General features: G+C 34.8%; 1 protein-coding gene across 2 annotated transcripts; it reads right to left on the minus strand.

Moving 5' to 3' along the window:
* Window positions 1-327: 327 nt before the first annotated feature.
* Window positions 328-21127, minus strand: GALAK (galacturonic acid kinase). Of its 2 annotated transcripts, XM_047322892.2 has the most exons (14): window positions 20986-21127; window positions 20240-20353; window positions 19981-20052; window positions 19719-19762; window positions 19032-19167; window positions 14823-14888; window positions 14196-14275; window positions 11277-11376; window positions 9105-9280; window positions 6242-6282; window positions 6123-6151; window positions 2438-2507; window positions 2242-2331; window positions 328-777 (listed from the first exon to the last, which is right to left on the minus strand). In XM_047322892.2, exons 1-14 carry the CDS (start codon window positions 21016-21018, stop codon window positions 533-535), a joined length of 1296 nt encoding a protein of 431 aa, XP_047178848.1. In that variant the 5' UTR covers window positions 21019-21127; the 3' UTR covers window positions 328-532. The 2 variants fall into 2 exon arrangements, with proteins under 2 accessions (XP_047178848.1, XP_047178849.1); XM_047322893.2 differs by lacking the exons at window positions 11277-11376; window positions 14196-14275.
* Between the last annotated feature and the right edge of the window lie 212 nt (window positions 21128-21339).

A 21339-nucleotide genomic window follows, 5' to 3' on the forward strand; every position in this document is an offset into this window, starting at 1 on the left:
CTTCATTAGTTTATCAACCAATAAAAGTTAGATAAAACTCATTTTTTATTCTTTCTGAAATTCAAATTTTCACATGAATTTCACCAATGTTTATGACATTTTTTCTTCTAATAGTTAGATCTTATAGTTTTTTCGTATATGGATCTAATGAAACAAATTTAACTTCCTGATTCCATAAAAAAAATGGTTCACAATAGTATTCCAAAATTCATTACTATTCTGAAAAGGTTAAATTGAGTTATATTTAAAAATAAAATATCAAACTAAAAGTTTTAATAGATGAAAGACAAAAAAATCCTACAAAAAAAAATGCATAACAAAAGTATATTTTAGACTATAAGAAATTAATATAAATTTTATAAGCTAAGAATGATAAGTCTACATTTGACAATGTAAAGGAATATATAGAACGTAACGTGAGTTAATCCATTATATGAACATGAAATAAATGAAAAGAAGAAGAAGGAGATTTCAAGGTGTGATTGGTAATAGAAGAATGATGAAATATAAGTATTAAGGGGGAAAATGCAGGTTAAATTACACGTGCACATTCACTAGAGTCGCATATTAAAACAGCATTGTCGTTTTGTATTCGGCTTGCTAACTCTGGCTGAACCTTGAGATATTCTTTTCTGACAAATGATGCAGCTTCAGTTGCAAGGTCAGCCTCCACAAATGCAACGCAACACCCTCTAAAGCCAGCACCACTGAACCGCGCTCCCAATACACCAGGAGCTCTCAAAAGGATCTCATACAGCTGAATCAGTGGTTCACAACCTTGGCAGACACATCATTTAACAACATCATCATTACTTACTCAAACATCAAATTATCTCCAACTATTAGGAATATTACTTTTAAGCACTCAATTAAGTTTGGAAAGAAACTGCCTTATGCAGTGTGAAGAGCAGTTAATGCATTTGCTGCTCAAACCTGGACAAACGCAAGATAAAGAAGAAAGTTTGACAACTACAAAAAATATTATAATGAGAACGTTTGAGCTCTTATAATCTTTAGCGATCCTTAAGCCTCTGTTTGTGAGCAAGAACAGTGTTTGTGTTCATAGCAACCTAAAAAGGTATTTGTTATCTTGTATCTGTCTGAAGATGCTACTCTCTTCTAGTTAGCAAACCTTGTAATCTTTTAGGCCACACCTCTTTGTTTAGCAAAGTGTTCAACTAGAAGTAACTGAGTCCAAAGAATGCCCATGCTTAACTAGAAGTTGTTGTGACCAAAGATATTTATTGTTTCCGCCAGAAGTGACTAGACCCAAAAAATACTTATTCTTATTTAAGAGTGAATGCATTCTAAACAATACTCTGTGTTTATTTAAAAGTGGCTTGGTCTAAATAATACTCAATGTTTAGCCAAGAGTAGTTGAGCCTAAATAATACTTGTATCTTGCTATGTTAGTTTGCTAGTGAAAGTTGATTGTATTGATCAAGAATTGAACATAATCTTTGATGTCAGACGAACACCTTATGTAAATCTTTTTCGATATACAACTTAACTCTCTCTTCTTGTGTATTACTTCTGTTTAATACAAAGTTAAAACACAATATCAACCATATGATTGTCCTCTAAACCTGCCCTAGAACTACAATCATTTTACGTATCACTTTACATCCACTAACTAACACCAACATTACATTAAAATTTTCAATTGATTTAAATCAAAGCTGGTAAGAAATTATTCGTGACGTGTTTGATGAGACTATCATATTCCTCTTACAATTCAGCTAAGCTTTATTTTGGTCTCTTGTTTGTCAATAAATTCCAGATATACTGCAAATGATAGGACACCAAAACCACAATCTAACATTTGGGGTCAGGTAAAATTGAATTTGGAGAACTAGAACAGAAAACAAATAGTGCGTTTCAGAGAATTTGGACTGAGTAACGATTATTCCATCATGTATGAAGGGCTTGTAAGAAAGATTTAGGAAAGCAAGGAAATATTTCACAGGAAAAATATCGAACAGTAGAGCAGATTGGGGCCATATACTACAAGAGTATTGGAAACAATTCTATTTTGTGTAAAAAGTTATTATAGTGGTTTCCAGCCTCAAATTTTAATTTTTGCATAATTATTTAGGGCTATATACTCAAAGAACATTGGGAAGTTGAAAAAATTGCAAAAGAAATATGTTTTCCACCCGATTTTATCACTTTCATATCAGAAGAGAAAGAAGATGGAATTTCAAAACATTCCAAAAATGAATTTGGGGATTTAGGTTATACCACATTCATAATTTTGAATGGAACTCCGACCAGAAGCTGTAATAAGCATTCCAAAATCTTTTAACTTGCCCAACGACCAAGCCTCGAGTCCTGTGTAAAAAATTAAATAAAATACATTATAGCAAAAAGGGTTAATTGAGAAGGGCACATTAGCCCCTCAAGATGAAATTTTTCAAGCCAATTCAACTAAATATACCTTTCATAACACGCATATTCTCCGAGAAATAATGTTCTGCTCTTTTGGCTAGATTTGGTTCTAATTTGTGCTGGACAAAGAAAATGTAAGACTGCTTGATTATGCTAAAATCATATATGGGATTCGAATTATACAACATATGAAAGAAGCATTAAACATCAGTAAATAAGCTGGAACAAGTTAACAGGTTAAATTAACTAGCACAGTAAGAAAATGTATAATACTTCCTAACAAATGTTGATATAACATGCAAAAATTTATCTGCATTTTGAACATTCAAAAATGCCAAAACTTCGAAGCATGAGATCTGTAGAGCCTTCATCCCAACCCAACTTGGCTCGACCTTCAGCCCGACCCAACTTTACTCGACCTTCGATCTAGGCTGACTCGGCTTGACCTTGACCTTCAACCCAAGCCAACTCAGCTCAACCTTTGATCCAGTCAACTTGTCTCCACCTTCGGTCTAAACTGTCTCAACTTGACCTTTTTGTCAAAGCTGAGTCGGCTTGACCTCTGAGCCAACTCTACTCAACCTTGGACCTAGGTTGATTTTGCTCGATATTGTCCGCAGCCCCCTTGTCTTGACTTAGACACATTCAAATCCAAAAATCCAAATCCAAATTTAATTAAGTGGATTGGATTTAAAATCCAAAAATGTGGATTTGGATTTGGGAAAGATTCATTTAAATAGACTTCAAGTAATATGGATTTGGATTATTATAGATTGGATTTTATAATTTGGATCTTTTGCCCACCGCTAATTTTAAGCAAAAATTTCTCTGCATAAACACTACTTTCATTTCAAATCATTGTAACTCTGTAGCACCTAGCATTGCCTGTGTTTGACATCTTAGATTAGCACATCCTAATGCTCATGCAATGTGCATAATGCTACAAAGCTGTTATATTTCTCTTTCAAATGAAGATCACTTACCTTTTAGTTTAGCTTATAATGCAGGTGAAGATCAAAGACCACCTTCTCATCCCCCAAATACAACTTACCATTCTTCCAGTGAATTAGTAAATAGTGACTTGTGGGGAGCTCCTACTATTCCGTCCACTAACAATTTCTCTTATTATATCTCTAATGTAGACATATTCTCGATTTGCATGGTTTATTTGCTTATAAACAAATCTTACGTTTTCTTTAAGCAATTTAAACTATGGTTGAACTACAATTTAATACTCAACACTAAGTCACTTAAACTGATTGGGGTGGCGAATTCAGTCTTTTAGCACTGTTTTAAAAGAATCAGGGTACAACATAGAGTCATTTGGCCTTGTACACATTATCAAAATGGTGACATTGAAGCATAGTCATGCAGTTGAACTTGGACTCTCTTTTAAGTCAAGCCTATCTTCCTCTTTCCATTTGGGATCATGCTGCTCTAAATTTTTTTATACCTTGTAATGTTCTGTTTCATTTATCTCTTGACTATTAATTTTACTATAAACACCCATCCTATTAAAACTATTTCCAGAAATACTTTCAAATTGTGTCTTAGTCCCTCATTTTACTCATCCATGTGAAACCTAAGAGTGTTAAAATTGCTTTACAAGAACCTAAATGGTTTGTTGCAATGAGTGATGAATTTTCAGCAGTACAAAGAAATGTACATGATCTCTTGTACCTCTTCCAACAAATAGAACTCCCATTGTATGTAAATGGGAATTTAGAATTAGAGAAAATTTTGATGGTTCTATCAACAAATACAAGGCTAAATTAGTATCAAAAGGTTTCAACCAACAACATGGTTTTGATTTTAATGAAACTTTTTCTCCTGTTATAAATCAGTCCCTATTAGGATTGTTCTTATTCTTAAATCTCATGTCTTATTTGGGTTTGTGCAACTTGGTCTAAATAATGTTCTTCTAGAATATTGGGACACAACTTTAAGGTTTTCAATCTTCTATTAAGTCATGGGTTGTCGCCTACATAAAGCTATTTGTGGACTCAAACAAGCTCCTGAGCTTGTATTTGAGTGCCTCAAACAAACCTTACCTTAAAAGACCACAAATGTTATCCTTCATTATTAATTTATACACAAGACCACTCTATTGATTACACATTGGTATACATTGATAACATTATTATCAGTGGAAGCTCTTTTGTGCTAATTCAGAAAATCATCAATAAGTTGAACTTCTGTTTTCTCTCCTATGTAATTAGACGCCCTATATCATTTTTATATATTAAAGTTTGCTCTTAAGTGCAAAGCTCTTCAAACAAGGTTCAGATCTTCTTTTAGATCCCTCATTTTACAGATCAGCTGTAGGGGCACTTCAATATGTTACTTTAGAGTTGTTAGTTATATCTGATCCTTTTAAATAGGATTGTAAATCAATGCCTCAAGCAACTCTTCGTACTTTTTGCAATCATTACTGGAATTTTAGTTTCTGTAAATTCAGTAAGATCTGTTACAATTTGGCATATGAAATATGCCATTGCTATCTTGGACAACATTCTGACGGCTGTTTTTAGCTTGAATGCATGAGATACCTCAACTTAGACACGCTCTTTAAACATAGACGACTTCCCATATAAGATTGTTACTATGTGGGTTGTACTCTGAAGTAGCTCCAATACAGTGATCGATGAATTTCACATATCCAATTAACACAAATTTTAAAAATCTAATGACAGGTGAATCAAACAGTAATAAATTCAATCAAGCCAATGTTATTTCAGAAAACCACACTTGACCTGTATTATTCATTAAAAGTATATTATTCTCAATCTCAACGAACCCCAATAATATGGAACGTCAGAAGTTTTGTTAGGTTTTTGAGTTAGAAACCTAACTTTCTCACAATACCCAAACGCACAACAGCACACAAACAAGAGATGACAAATGGTTTGTATGTATTGTATGTATTTACAGTAACGAATAACGTAATACAAAGATAATCCGGGAGCCTAATCCCCCTCCAAGGTCCAAGACCTGTTTCTACAAAGAAAATGACTACCTCTTCAACAAAATTATCAAAGGTATATTTATACTCTCTCTCCCCCTAACAGTCTAACAAACTTTTCCGCTCTTTTTATTCATCATCCACCGTTTGGTATTATCAACCTTATACCGTTCGGCCATTCACTCCCTCCTCCCTAGGGGTCACCATTCGGTATTAGTGTATATATTGTTCGGCTCCTTCATTCCTCTTCCTCTACCGTTCAAACCCCACTCCCTTACTCCTATTCCCTTACCGTTTAGTACTCTTCTTCCTCCTCCTTTCATATACTTTCCAACTCCTAACAAGTTTACTAATTAGTAACTAGCAATTACTCTTTATATGTTAGACAGTTCAGAATCCCAGAATAAGTTTTTGCAATGAAAGTAATGAGTGCCCATCCAATATGCTTATATGTCGGGCATCTCAATTTCCAACATGAGTAGGTTTTCCAGAATTTCAGTTTCTTTCACATAACTTTACACAGATTGTTGATTTTTTTATATAATACTGCATAAAAATAAAACATTTGAGTTTATTTATTACTTTTCTACAGTTACACAATTCTCATCACATTCCTAAGACAAAGAAACCCGTTTATTTAGTTAGCTATATATTTCATTTTTGTTAAACATTTTATCATCAGCATAAATATGAATTGTGCATAATATCACAAATTAACCAGAATATGTAAAAGGGTGTATACTTATCGATTTAACATGCCAATGCTTCATACCTTATGGGCCTCGTAAATTTCTGGATCAACTGCACAGTGGAAAAGACAGAAAAATAAATGAGTGAGCTTTTCAATAAAAGATATAACTAGGTTCAGATGTGAGAAGGAAAGATACTGGCCATTGGATAGGATGGGCTCGGTTTTGTAATCTCCAGATGCTCTGCGGAATGAATATAAACAAATATAAACTTCACGAGCCATGATTATCTCGCCAAAATAATGCACACTATTAAAATGTAGCCAGCTATTACAAATTTGTAGAAAATTAATCGTTACATGATCTAGGAAATTACGATGATTCATTCCTAATTATTAAGTGTCTTTATTATAATTGCTTTTGTATTATAGTATAAATACATATTGTGTGATCTACATTAGACACACTATATGTATTTATACAATTCTATATGGTATCAATAGTTTAGGATTTTGATCTTGGTTTCTTTTTTTCTTTGCGGGTGAACAGTACCTGCGGCCACTATTTGCTCCTTTTCTCTATCACTGAGCATCCTTTTCCTCTAGTGACCTCTGCGATTGAGACCGTCTTCCTCCGACGACCATCACGCTTCATTCACTGCTCCTATCTGTCACCACACGCGCCCTCACACACCACCTCTTCCCGAGAGTACTTCTCATTGGTAGACCAAGAACTAAAGCACCATTTTGATGTTGTTTTATTTTATAAGTTAGTTTGTTTTTAAAATAGCCCAATCTTTGTAAAATTGGCTGACCAAATTATGTCTTTGGGTCAATCAATTAGCAAGATTTAGTTTGACTTTATTTTCAAGATGTAATAAGGGCCCAATTTGGAAACTTAGACATCGGCCCTTATAAGCTTAAATATTTGGGTGTTGCTCCCTCCACCACCACAGCCTTCTCCCTCCACCTCCCCTTTACTATTTTGCCCCTCAATAAAATTTTATTTTTAGAATTATTGTTTTTTAATTTTACTCATTTATAACATATTTCACTGATAACCTACATAGTTCCTTGTATGAGTAAAATATTTTTCTGCAAAGCTCAGTGATCGTGAAAATAATTATCAAACAATCTTCCTCTTGCTTTCGGTGCAGTACGTGGTGCAGTGCGTTTGTGGTGTAGTGTGCTTGTCGTGGTTCCTCTCCAGGTACGTAGTCATAATCCTTCCAATAATCCTAAACCCTAAACCCTAATCCTTCCAATAATCTTTCCAATAATCCTTTAACCCTAAAACGTAAAATGAAAACGAAGCTTAAACGGATGACATCCTTCAACGGATGTCAACATCCGTTTAAGGCGAAACGGACATCCGTTTCGCCTTAAACGGATGTTGACATCCGTTGAAGGATGTCATCCGTTTTGCCTTAAACGGATGTTGACATCCGTTGAAGGATGTCATCCGTTTAAGCTTTGTTTTAATTTTATGTTTCTGTTATTATTTTATTAGATATTTTAATATTTTGATTTATTATTTTTGAATATCTTTTTAATGTATTTTAATAATATATATTTATATTAGTTTATATTTAAATATTAAAATATTAAAATAATAAAATAATAAAAGTAAAAAATTTTAACTTTAAGGATATAATTGGAATTAAAGATAATTGGGGAGGTGGAGGGAGAAGGCTGTGGAGGTGGAGGGAGCAACACCCTAAATATTTTCATCAAAATGCACAAGTTAGGTTTTTATGCACATAAATTAGGGTTTTATCCCTTCTATCTTAGTGAAAGTGATTCTCCTAAGTTCTTAAGTGATTCAAGAATCCTTGGTTTTATTAAAGGACTTTCCATCCTTTGTGTGTTGCCTCTTGTGGAAGAGTGATTCTTTCCTTCTGTTTATCTTTGTCTCTTTGTTCTTCTTTCTTTTTTTTGATTTATAGAATCTCAATTTATGTCCTGTTTTATCTATTGTTCATAACTTTCGTTATACACATCCAAATTGAGTGTTTCTTGAGCCTATTTTGTAGTTCTAAACGTGATCTTTCACACCGTTTTGGAAACATCCCAATCGGAGTTCTGTAACTCAAGATATTGATGTTTTGAAAATTTTGTTTCCCATTCTCTTACTGAATTTCGAAATTTCTTTCAAGGTTCTAATGCTAAAGATCCTCAATTAGCCTTTTTGGAAAAATAGTTCACATCAATTTGGGCCATAATGCAATTCACTCTCTTGGTCTTTTCTTCTTGAAATTTGGGCTTATATTCAATTAATATGGAGAACAATTGTTGAAGAGCTTCCTTTGCTTTCCTTGCTCTGACCCTTGTCATGGGTCCTCCAAGTCTTTCAAGTGGATCCTTGCCGTTGCTCATGGTCACACCCAATCATTGGTTGGATTCACATCATACCCTCCTTCTTCGAGAAGATTCATCCTGAATCTTAAGGCTTTATTCTCCTACTATAGAAGTTTGTTCTATCCTTGTAAAGGATTTTATTTTTCAACAACTTGAAACAAATTCTCATCCTCCAGGATCAAATACAACTTGAATAAATGTATATTTGTTCCTTTCCAATGGTGGCAATATGTGGAGCAACTCTCTTGCCAACACACCTCACCTTCATATGTAACAGCAAATAACTCCATGTAACAGCAAATAACTCCATGAGTCTTTGCCAACACAAACAGACTGTTCAAGGATTTGAACCCTTGAATTTCAGGTCACAGGGCAGCAACTAAGTGTGCCAAGGCTCTTCCTCATCTTATAAAAAACTAAACTGATGCAAAATTGACTATATCTAAATTTATATGACAGATCTAATTGATATCAGGAGAAAAAGATATTTTATCCACTTCGGCAATTACCTACTTCCATCCTCTAGTTCAGCTTATTGACACCCTTTCATAAGTGTAAAGCTGACCTTTAGCAACAATTCTCAAGACACTAAATTTTAGAATTGTCTTAAATATTTTGAAATGCATATAAAGTAAACACAAGTTCTTATTTGTTAAAATAACCACTGAAAATAATAATAAACTTTTAAGAGGAAAAAAAATAACTTACTCAAGAAGAAATTTTGCAGCCTCTTGACACTCTGCAACTCGCTTGTTATATCCAGGGCTATTCGTCAAAGCTTGCTTCAGACCAGAAAGTGCCAACAATATACTAGTTGCCTTCGGTTGCTCACTCTCCTTGTATTCTAGAACCTTTGGTTGGTAGACGAGCTTATAATCTTTGGTCTGCATATTGACAAACTAACGCATGAAATAGAGAAATAACAAAGACAACAGTGTTACATGCAAGTAAAATGCGTTTCTTTACAGGAAAGTTTACAGTATCTGATGTTAAAGCAAGTGATCCAACTAATGAAGATGCGTATATAAGAAATAAGAAAGAATGAAAAGAATCAAGCCTTGCATCAGGCTTTTAATGCTGCAAAGCATGCCCCAACTTTGTCAATGACTAATATCTGCTAGAAAACCTAGCTGGCCACCCTTAGTGGAGTATCTCTTTCCGACCATATTTTTTCAATCTACAAGACTAAAACCCGAGACCTTATTTAAGGAATCTGAGTTTAATTTCACTCGGACCAACATGTTAATTGCTAAAAATATACTTGTTGAAATTGAAGGGAAATCAGGTAGAGACAGAGGAAGAGAGCAAATAGAGATTCAGAATGATATTTGCAGTGTCTCTAACATGTGATGGCGAGGGTAACAATTTATAGTGCCTATATATAGTCCTACTATAGCATAGAAAAAAAATCATAGGAAATAATAAAAGATAATAGATAAATACAAGGAATAAGGAAGACAATTAATTACAAATAATGGTGTTCATTAATAAGTATACTAATATGTAATTATATTAATTACACTAACATATCCCCCTACCTCAAGTACACATGGTTAAATTTGGCAGATGGCAGATAGGGCAAACAACCTTTGGGATCTGTGACAGGGGACCCCTATATCTGGGATTGAGATGAAGCTAGACTGCATTTGGAATATGAGACAGAGTAAGACTGCATCTAGGATCAGGCCAACCTAAGGAATGACAAACTGGAATACGAGAAAAGGCGGGTTAGAATGGATCCAATGTGTGAAATCATTGGTTGAAACATAACCAACATGATGAGAGACCATCTAAAAACAGAACCAAATTGCATAAATAGAAGCTAGAAGAGAAACAGTCTGCAGTAAACTGAAAACAAAATCTATCAGCAAAATTTACATAATGAAATTGAATCCATCTGCCAAAAGAAGCTGGAACTTGTGAGCATGTACAACAAATACAAACCTACGCACCATTCTCAAGGTATGGGTTTGACAAAAATCAAATTCCATGAAATCAACACAATGGAAAGGAGAAACTGTTCTCGAGGTGGATTCCATATTTCTAATACTTTGGACTTATTGAGACTAAAGGAGGAAAGGAGGGAAGTAGGAAGATAGAACAGATTGCATTGTGTAGACAATATGTTACTAGTCTATCATTCTAATTAATTGTTTTGATTACACTAATAACATGAATATAAGATACATTTGAAGGAAGTCCATTGGTCACTAAGACTATGGTCTATCAATAGGAAATTTAAAAGAAAAATTTTATTTTTACTTATTTTCCTAAAACAGCTAAAAATGACAAGTTAAATATCTTAGAAATTTTTTTATAAAGTTTTATGCTAAACAACTGTAAACAAAATCAACAGAACAACCAGGTATTTACAACATAAAAGATATCCAGCTCATCCTTATCCAAGGGATGATGCACTATAAACCAAAATATGTTCTAATTTTCATGTATCTGAGCTAAGCAGCTATAAAAAATAAATGCCTACATGAACCGGATCTAGCAATTAATCCAAGTTGTGGAACAAGCAAATCCTTATATTTGAAAGAGGACAACTTATGCTACAAGTTAGGAACTATTGGAGTATAGTGTTTTTTGTTGATTCATTCAATGACCCCATTATGAAGCAAGTCTTGCACTTTCCAAAAAAATAAATGTTTTAGGGTCAAGGGACTAGCTTTTCAAACACATGCCCATTCGTTGCCACTCTCTCCATAAAGGTGAAAAAGATGCATATATTTATGATCACAATAAGAAGCTTCAGTGACAAAATGGACCACGATCAACATTCCATATACCAAATCTGATTAACAGTTGGATATGCTTCAAAATATAAAAATGCATTCAGAACTTACGACAGCAACACATTAATCCAGTTATTACCTTGCAATTCATGCACATCAAACAACCATGTCTTGAAAGTAATATAGCTGATTGATCCATTATGCCATTTTTCAGACCCAAATATTCATTCTCAATCAACCTATAATGAGAAAAAAGTACACTTAAGAGTGGATCTAATACAAGCATACAGTTAGGATATGACTAGGTAGCATATCTATAATGGATGAGGATTCAATTCCTTTTAAACTTTGGTGGCAACTTTTCAAGTTCAATAGTAACATTTTTTACAAGCATTTTACTCACCAACATGGTGAGTAACCAGCTTACAAAGAGATGTAACAAGAGTGCAAGAAACAGATATTTGAAGAAACATAGTGCCGTTATTCTAACAAATTAAATTCAATACATATAAGGCTAGTTTAAGTTGAGAGGTGTTGAGGGATTTAACAAGGGGTTCTGCTAACGAGGGTACACCTTATATCAAATGCTTTCAATTACACAAGACAATGTGATGCCTTTGACTGCACTGATTCATACATTTGCCCATGGTTCAAGAAAATTGCACTTTGACTGTCTCCAAGGACATGGATTGTTACGATCTAAGGTAGGGGCAATAATAAGGGTTGGAAAGTATATGAGCAGAGAGAATATTTAGTATAAGTTAATTAGAGTAAATAAATATAGTATAAGTTAATTAGAGTAAATAAATATATATTTAGGGAAATATTCAATATAAGATATTTATAATTAAGGATATATGCTAGGATAATATACGGAGAGATATTTATATTAAATATAGAGATATTTATATTAAATATAGGGATATTTATATTAAATATAAGGATATTTATATTAAATGCAGATAGAGGAATATTTAATAAGAGATGGGCTGGAAATAATTAATATAAATAAAGTTAGAGTCTAGGGTTAAAGGTATGCTTATGATTATTGAGTTTTGTGACAGACATTATTGTCTTGTGAGGGAGGTTATGCTCTCAAAGTAATTGAAGGAGGTTATGCTCCCAATTATTGTTTACCCTTGTTTATTCAGATATTACCATCAATAAAAGAGATTCATTCATCCATTGTTATTCGTTCATTGTTCTATTACGTGTGTTTATTGTTCTATTACGTGTGAGAGAGTGTGCAAGGTTGTATTTGGCTAGTTTACGTACTCAGGTACGTAACAATTGGTCCGACCTGCCGGATCATCATGGAGGGAAGAGTGAATGTCATTGAAGGAAGATTGGAGGTCATAGAAATCTCCATGGGAGGACTGGAGGCAGCAGTCCAGGAACTGGTGAAGGTGATGGGAGAGCGAGGTCGACGACATGAGGGAAATCCGGATGGAAGTCAGGGGTCTGTCAATGGGAGAAGGAATGAGGAGGACGAGAGAGAGGGCAGCAGGCTAGATGGTGGACACCGAGAGGAGCAACCATATTGGAGGAGAAGGGTAGACTTACCCATCTTCGAAGGAAGCGATCCTTTGAATTGGATCAATAGAGCGGACAAATTCTTTGAGCTACAAGGAGTGTCGGAGGAAGAAAAGTTGCACCTAGCCTATATCAGCATGGAGGGAATCGCAGAACACTGGTTCAGATTCTGGAGGGAGAAGGCCAGGAACCGTTCGTGGGCAGGATTAAAGGAGTCAATGGTGATCCGTTTTGGAGGAAGAAACCGGGGAACCGTCTTCGAGAGACTGGCGGCCTGTAAACAATCAGGAACCGTGGAAGAATACATCCAAGAATTTGAAGTCTTGGTCGGCCAAACGGAAACAATGCCCGACGCACAGCTGATGGGGTACTTTATGGCAGGATTGCAGGAGGGGATCCGTAATCAACTCAGATTACTTGATCCGCGGGAGTTGATGGACGTTATGAGACTGGCAAAGGATGTGGAAGAGTTCCAAGGGGGCGTGAAGGCTGGGAGCGGAAGTGTGATCGAGAATCAATCTGGAGAAAAACCGAACGGGCTGGATACGCGACTGGAGCTCAGTCGCCCGAACCAAGGCCGAACGGTAACTGTCGTGGAGAGCCGAGCGGACATCACGGAGAATGTGGGGACCGGACGAAAGGAAAGAAACGTGAGGGATCTACCTTATGAGGAATATGAAAAACGTAGGAAAGAAGGAAGGTGCTTTAGATGCGGCGAGCGGTTCGGTCCTGCGCACCGTTGTCCGGACAGGAGTTTGAGAGTCCTGATATATGCAGAGGACGACGAAGAATTTCCACCACCCAAACCTCCAGACTTGAATTGATGAGGAGCCATGAGATCAAGCTCCCCAATCCAACCTTGGGGACAAGGTTGTTTTGCAGCGAGGAGTAATGTTATGATCTAAGGTAGGGGCAATAATAAGGGTTGGAAAGTATATGAGCAGAGAGAATATTTAGTATAAGTTAATTAGAGTAAATAAATATAGTATAAGTTAATTAGAGTAAATAAATATATATTTAGGGAAATATTCAATATAAGATATTTATAATTAAGGATATATGCTAGGATAATATACGGAGAGATATTTATATTAAATATAGAGATATTTATATTAAATATAGGGATATTTATATTAAATATAAGGATATTTATATTAAATATAAGGATATTTATATTAAATGCAGATAGAGGAATATTTAATAAGAGATGGGCTGGAAATAATTAATATAAATAAAGTTAGAGTCTAGGGTTAAAGGTATGCTTATGATTATTGAGTTTTGTGACAGACATTATTGTCTTGTGAGGGAGGTTATGCTCTCAAAGTAATTGAAGGAGGTTATGCTCCCAATTATTGTTTACCCTTGTTTATTCAGATATTACCATCAATAAAAGAGATTCATTCATCCATTGTTATTCGTTCATTGTTCTATTACGTGTGTTTATTGTTCTATTACGTGTGAGAGAGTGTGCAAGGTTGTATTTGGCTAGTTTACGTACTCAGGTACGTAACATGGATAGACTTACCTATCATATTCTATATTTTCTGTGGGAGATATTACTAAATTATTTGCATATTCCAAAGCCATGAGGTAAGCCACTCCAACCTGCCAAGCAACAAAAGTTGAAATACCCCCAACAAATATTAGAATACATGAGCAGTTACCAACAGGGATCTATCATGGTGCTTTTCACAAAATGAACAGCTTATTAAGAAACAACAAAAAATGAGCACAGAATCAGAATAACAGATATTAATATTATTTGGAGAGTGAAATAATATATTGAAATTTGCTTGCAATTAAAGTATTATTAGTAATTCCAGGATTAAAAAAGTTTCAATAATGTTACAGTCAGATAAATAAATACTGATAATTTCTACAATGATCATTTATTCTTTTTACTACTGGGAATTAAAATGCACATGGATGGATACACAAAGGAGAGCAAATAACATTGGCAACCTCTCCTCTCCTAGCTCTTCTATTCAAGTGTCCCCAACCCATGCTCAAAAGTGAATTTTGCTCAAGAAGCTAAACTGGTTAGTTCTTCTGATGAACTTCATTCCATTCTTCGTCACAAGGTCGTTCATAATCCTAGTAATTTTAAGGACCAAGTGAAGAGAAAATAGACAGGGACAGATAACTAACTTACTGCAGCTGAAGAGCTTAAGCCTGAACTGTCGAAACCTTCAGAACCACATATGTATCCTGTGATACCCTGTAAATATTGTAATAAAGATGGGTGGGAATACATTTGGAAATAAGGAAATAAATTGCAAGTAGCGATCTTCATTGAAAGAAAAGCATAAATGCTACACGATAAGTTTCTCATTTTCTAGCCCTGACGCTGAAGAGAACATATTTACAGGTGCATTGCACTTGCACCCATCTAACATTTACCTGAGAACCGGTCCTAAACAGGATTCAGCTGGCAGAGCTAAGTTGTATTTTATTTCTAGCAAATTGAATGTCACCACTCATCATCAATAGCCTTAATTGAAGAACATAAGAAAATAAAGGTTTTATTGACAACCCAGAGGGCTAATTTCAAGCAACTAAATGTGGAGGATTTTGTTGAAATGAAAAATAAATAATACATCAGAAATACAAAAGAGCAGTAATTTTTTTTTCCCAATAATTTCGTTGTTAGAATTTGAAAATACTTCTCCAGTCTAATGAAGCTACAATCTAATGGGCTTACCATCTGATGGGTTATTCTTTATCAGACGGTGCATCTACTTTATCATTTACTGTTCGTTTAATTAAAATACGTTGCTTCTGAAAACGGATGAGAATATATAAACTCTTTGTTTTCAATTTTTTCTTTTACCTACAAAAGCAACTCTTGCAGTTTATTTTGTATAAGTTGGACTTTTTTGTAATTGTGAAACATTATTTTCTGGTAATATACTAAACATTTTCTTCTCCATTTTTGTCTAACCTGTATTTCCAAAAATTTAGTCCGCATTTACTCTAATAATCTTCTCCATTGTTAATACTTTAACAATGTACCAAGAACTTGAATGTTCTTAGAGGGTTTATGAGAGAAAATGAGAGAAGCTGAAAAGTCAATAAAAAAACTCATAAAAAGCCTCCAAACGAAAATGGCCTCCAGCGTTTCCTTACCTTCACCTCTCATTTTCTCTTATGAGAACTTTCATCTGCGGGTTGAAAAGACGAGAACTTACTTGAGAGCTCAAAGTTTGTAGGATATAGTGGAAAATGGTAGTATTCAAACTCCATTACCTGAAAATCCGATAGCAGCACGACTCTCAAAAGTCACAATGATGAAATAGCAAAGAAAGGAAAAACACTTGTCATCATATAAGCAGCTTTACATGATTAAAATCGTTACTTTGGAAGCCGCCAAGGAAGCTTAGGATGAGTTGAAGGAGGAGTTTCAAGGACGTGATAGAACAGAAATGGTGCAGGCATTAAATATGAACAGAGAGTTTGAAGTTGTCAGAATGAAGGACACTGAACCCATCAAAGAGTTTACTGATCGGCTTTTAAAAGTGGTCACACAATAAGGTTACTTGGAGAAGAACTGAATTATCAACGCGTGGTGGATTAATCGTAATCCGTCTTCCTGAGAGGTTTGAATAAGAAATCTCCTCTCTAAAGAGAACAAAGATTTCTCAAAAATAACAGTGATAGAGTTGGTGAATGATCTACAAGCCACTAGACGTGGACGATCTCTCAAGATGAAGGAGTATAGAAGGTGCCCTAGTAGCACAGACCAAAGGGATAGCCCAACAATGGAAAAAACATGTTGGTGATAAGAAAGAGAAGAAGCTTGAGGAACACAGCAGCAAGGGTAAAAGTTGTAAGAAGTTTCCACCTTTCTCCTGCTGCAAAAGGAAAAACCATACTGAAAACTTTTGTTGGTTCAAACAAGACGCTAGGTGCAGAGTCTGCAACCAACAATGGTAGAAGAAGAAAGTTTGTAAAAATACACAACCAACAAGGACAAACTGCTCAGACTGTCAATCAACGCCACCAGAAAGAACAGTTCCTTATGTTATGAGTGTCAGATATATTTATATTTCGATCATTAATGTGGCAATTTTTAAGGCACTTATCATTCTTTCAGGTTACCTTTTAGTAGCTTTTGATTTATTTTATAGGGATTCTTTTTATTAAAAATTTACTCTTTTTCTTTTAGTTTTAATTCAATATATAAATTGAAGAAGAACTTTTACTCAAGCGGAAATTGGAGTCACTTTATCAATATGCACATGTCTTCCAAGGAGCAAGTCATGATCATTAGGACTCACGTGGACATTAAAGTTGTTGTGGGAAAGGTTAATGAAATCAACAACCTACATTATTTTATATTTCAATTAACTTTTGCTTCAATCATTTTCTTTTTTTATTTATTCCCTATCTTCATTCATATTTCATTTTTTAAATTAAGCTTCATCACAAACAATAAGGCTTGGTTTGACAAATTTAGGATTGTTTTTCGATAATTTACTATGAGCTGGATTATTCAATATTTTATCCTCAGTACCTATTTAGTTGTATATATTTATGATATTGTACTTAGGTGTACCTATTTAGTCATTATAGAATCTCATTGTTAGTCAAGGAACCCATTAGTTTTCTTGTTTCTATTGTATGCTGTATCAATTACAAAAATAATCAGTTTGCAATTCCTAGTTGTAGTTTGTGGTTCATGATCCAACTCGTCTCATGCTCAACTGGGATGATTCTTAGTTCTTGTTATTTGTGGTATTATGGTTTCGGCCCCTACTTCTTGTTTATTGTTGTAGTATCATTATGGCAACACAGAACCTAGAGCCCACTTTACTCACAAAATTAAGAAGTTTTGGAGTTTGATTTCAAGATGTTTGTGAAGAGGAAGGCTCGTTGGGCTATCTAGATGGGACATCAATTACTGTTGCAGACAAAACTACACTGGAGAGATGGCAGACCAAGGATGCCTAAATTGTAACTTCGATTCACACTTCCATTGAAGTTCAAATGATTAACAAATAACACCTTATGTCCCTTTTCTACTAATAAAGATATGTGGAATTGCCATAAAGCATGCCTACAACCAGGACAATAATAAGGAAAATGAATTAAGTTAAAATCAACTTACGCACTTTCACATTTATACAAGTTTGCTCATCTAACTTCTCCAGAAGTTAAAGAGCATAAGTTGATTTCAATTTGTGTTGTGATTGCAGTTTAAATTGTTTTCTCCTGTTAATCTCTACTTTATTAGGTTTAGAAGTTTATCTAAACAGAGGAATAACTACTCACCATAGAGGAAGTCTTTTTATTTAGGGTTCTGGGTTCCTTAATTTGTTGCTTGAACATTCCATTATTTTTCATGCGGATGTGTCCCAAGACTGGCTTCTTGATGTTCAACGAGTCTATGAAGTCAGTAAACAAGACAAATTTCTTATTAAACTTTGACTCGAATTTGTAGTGCATGATTTACTTTATCAGACTCTACTCCTTTGGATTTGTCTTGGAGAACTGCTTCAGAGAAGGAGAGTTTACTAATTCGGACTGCAATTTTTGTCCCAAACATTATCTGTTGCTATTCTGCCCATAACAGATGAAAGTCACAAAATGAGACAGGTTTAATTTTTCCCCTACAAGCAGTCTGGCCATATTACTTGCAAAGAAACTTTGCAACCACTATAAGCAACGTGGTCATACCATTTACTGAATGCTTGACTAGACTTCAGTAGAAATCAGTGAATGCCTCTCACACCACTTACTTCTTTAATGGGTTTAACCTCCACTGTTGCAAGCTCAAACACGGGAGCCTTGACTCTGCGAATGGATGGTTGGCTGATTTTTAGGTAATTAACCAAATCAATAGTTAAGCTGAACATTTGCACAATGTTTACACTTAAGAAGACACCAAAGTACTCAAATTTTAATGCTAATTTTCTTTTTATCTCTTGGAGACATTAATCCCGCTTTTCATTGGATTGATTGTAAGTACAAAAACAAGGAGTTCTTAAAATTATAAGCACAGGAAAAAAATAGCTTCAATCTGATTTGCTAATTAATTTAGTGTTTCACCAAAAAAAAAAGAACCTGTAGGGAATTTTACAATAAATATTGATACAGAATCAAAATGGATGGATCCCTTTGCCCAAAATGTACAGAACATTGAGCTTAGGGGAAATTATGCCTTTTAGTTAACCACTTGTAAGCCCTAAGTAACCCATACGGCAGAGCTTTAAGTATTCAATTTAAAAGTTGTCTCGAACCATCATTCTTATTATCAAATTGACAGGTTAAAATACAAAATCATATGAAACTGCTATCCATCTGATATAGCCAAAAGATAGCATAGCCAAGTGATGAACAGAAAAGAGAACCTATATCTGACCTTAGATAGATTGTTTCCTCTACTCTGTAGTGCATACACTGCTCCTCTAGCATAACGCCCCCAGTCACATTGTTCATGTAGCTCAGAAGTATCTTTGGCCAAACGCTTATCTTTTGGCTGCTGAGTCTCATCAACTCTATCAAATATCGATCACTTCATATCTCAAAAATTGGGCAGATTATATAATGTTCTAGATAACAAAACCATGCAATAACAAACAAGAATAGCCCGAGAGAGAATGACAGTAGAAATGTATGCAATAGCTCAATCAACACTGGCCATAAATCTTGAAGATTTGGGTGTGATGATGATATAGGAGGTTTGATGTCCACCAGGATGGCTATCCCCTCCCCTGCCCAGTTGCCCGCACCTCCTTTCTAACTAAAAGAAGAAATAAAGAATGGCAGTTGAAATCATATAACAATTACGGCATACAAGACCCATCAGTCAGCCATATACCTGATGATACTGAAGCTGTACATCATTTGTCAATTACTAAGAGTAAGCAATTATATTTCATCTTCACCAACCATTGTTATGTCTTGTAATCTTAATGATTTAGTGAGAGATAGAACATATTGAATTTAATGCATCTAGCATACATTCACCGTAGATAACTTTTTCAGAGATGGAAAATAACTCATGAAAAATTTAATAAACAGCAAGCTTTATACACTGACCACAGACCTGAACTTAATTTCTCCCTGAAACTGTCCAGAATGAATTACAACCTAAAATAAAAGTCCCAGGGGTCATTCATCAAACAAAGGAAAGCACCATGAATAACAAGTCTGTGAGCATAGGGCACATATCAAGTAAAACAGTCAAACAGGTTAATTATGGTTTACAACCATACACATGCTAAGCTGATGGTAATTGGACAAAAAAAATCCAGTTGCTTTCCCATATATTTTTAAGATTATTGATTGAGAACAAGATCAATTTGTACCTGGTAATTAGCAGAAGGAGCAAAACCCAGAAGTATTCCCCTATTGATTGTCATAGCTAAAACGGTCCCACCCTGCAAAAATATTGAAAGAGAACTCACTCAAATTTAAATGCAATTTGAGAAAATATTGTCTGGCAACTGAATAGGTGAGATTTAACTGCCCAGCACCACTGTTCTAGTACTCGCTGCTCAAGATCAATCACATAACATAGCTCACTCAAGTGTTTTGCAGTAACATAATAGAAGGATTATTAAATACCTGATGATCAATGTGTGCCCCCAAAGGACATATTCGATAGGGAGATACCACAACTCGAACCTCCTCTGTATTCACATTCGCCATTTTGGAAACTCTCTCTCTGATTTCATTTAGCTGCAGATTACATGTAGATCAGTCGCAAATATGCAATGTTATTGGAAATAGGAATAGTTGATCGAAAGGTCCTCTTGATATGTTTCAGTTATTTTCCATTTCCATTGTAACATTCCATTCGTCGATTTCCAAATGACTCAAAAATCTCAACAACGACAAATATCGGGAAGGTCTCGTTATGAATTAAATAAGTTGCTAGCACAATATAGTCATCCTGAACACCATCCTCTAGATTGAGCCACCATGGAGAGGATTCACCAGAAACTCCCTCGATCAATCAATTTTACTATTAGAATACAATCCATAACCGATTCAAACACTTTGCCTTCTAAAGCAACGCAATTATAAAAATGACTTGCAGATACCGATCATTTCTCGATTGTTTAAGCAAAAAAACAAGTATCCTTTCATTGATTGATTTGAAAACGCAAATATCAACTTCCAGCTAAATAAACCAATTGTTAACTTCCAATAGTTCAGCCAAAAACAGAGCTCTAGAGAGTAGAACACAGCACCACGAATAATATCGAAACGGCAACGTCAGGAAACGCCGAAGCAATTAAATTAAGCTATGCAAAAATGACGACGAATTTGACGAGCATATCAGGATATAGATAAAAACGAAAATGTACCTCGGTACAAGAAGGCCAACCCTGCGCATCCATCTCTGCAACTGCAGGGTAGATTCAGAAATTCACCGAGATTTAGAAAACGAACACAAACTACTGCACTTTGGATGAGCACTGTGAGGTGGTGCACTGTATGAATGTACGATTATATAATATATATACTCCCGTGAGGTGGTGCGTGTATTGGTTGAATTTAATGGCCTGGGTCCGAGAGGTCATTTTCATAATAATTACGTTATTTTCACATCATAATAATTACGTTATTTTCACACTCAACAAATCTTTATATACATTTTTATATTTATTAGCATACTCTTCAATTTCTCTTTTCTTTATAAATAAAAAAAATATTGACCG

This window comes from Vigna umbellata, chromosome 1, assembly GCF_029865625.1.
Source record: "Vigna umbellata cultivar VRB3 chromosome 1, Vumbellata_1.0, whole genome shotgun sequence".
NCBI classification, from domain to species: Eukaryota; Viridiplantae; Streptophyta; class Magnoliopsida; order Fabales; family Fabaceae; genus Vigna; species Vigna umbellata.

Bases quoted from the DNA above. Each gene is read 5' to 3' on its own strand.
- GALAK (XM_047322892.2), bottom strand. From the start codon at position 21,018: ATGGATGCGCAGGGTTGGCCTTCTTGTACCGAG. The intron at 9,281-11,276 runs GTAATAACTGGA...GTCAATATGCAG, and splicing joins TGATGTGCATGAATTGCAAG to ACCAAAGATTATAAGCTCGT. The intron at 6,152-6,241 runs GCCAGTATCTTT...TCCACTGTGCAG, and splicing joins CGAGCCCATCCTATCCAATG to TTGATCCAGAAATTTACGAG.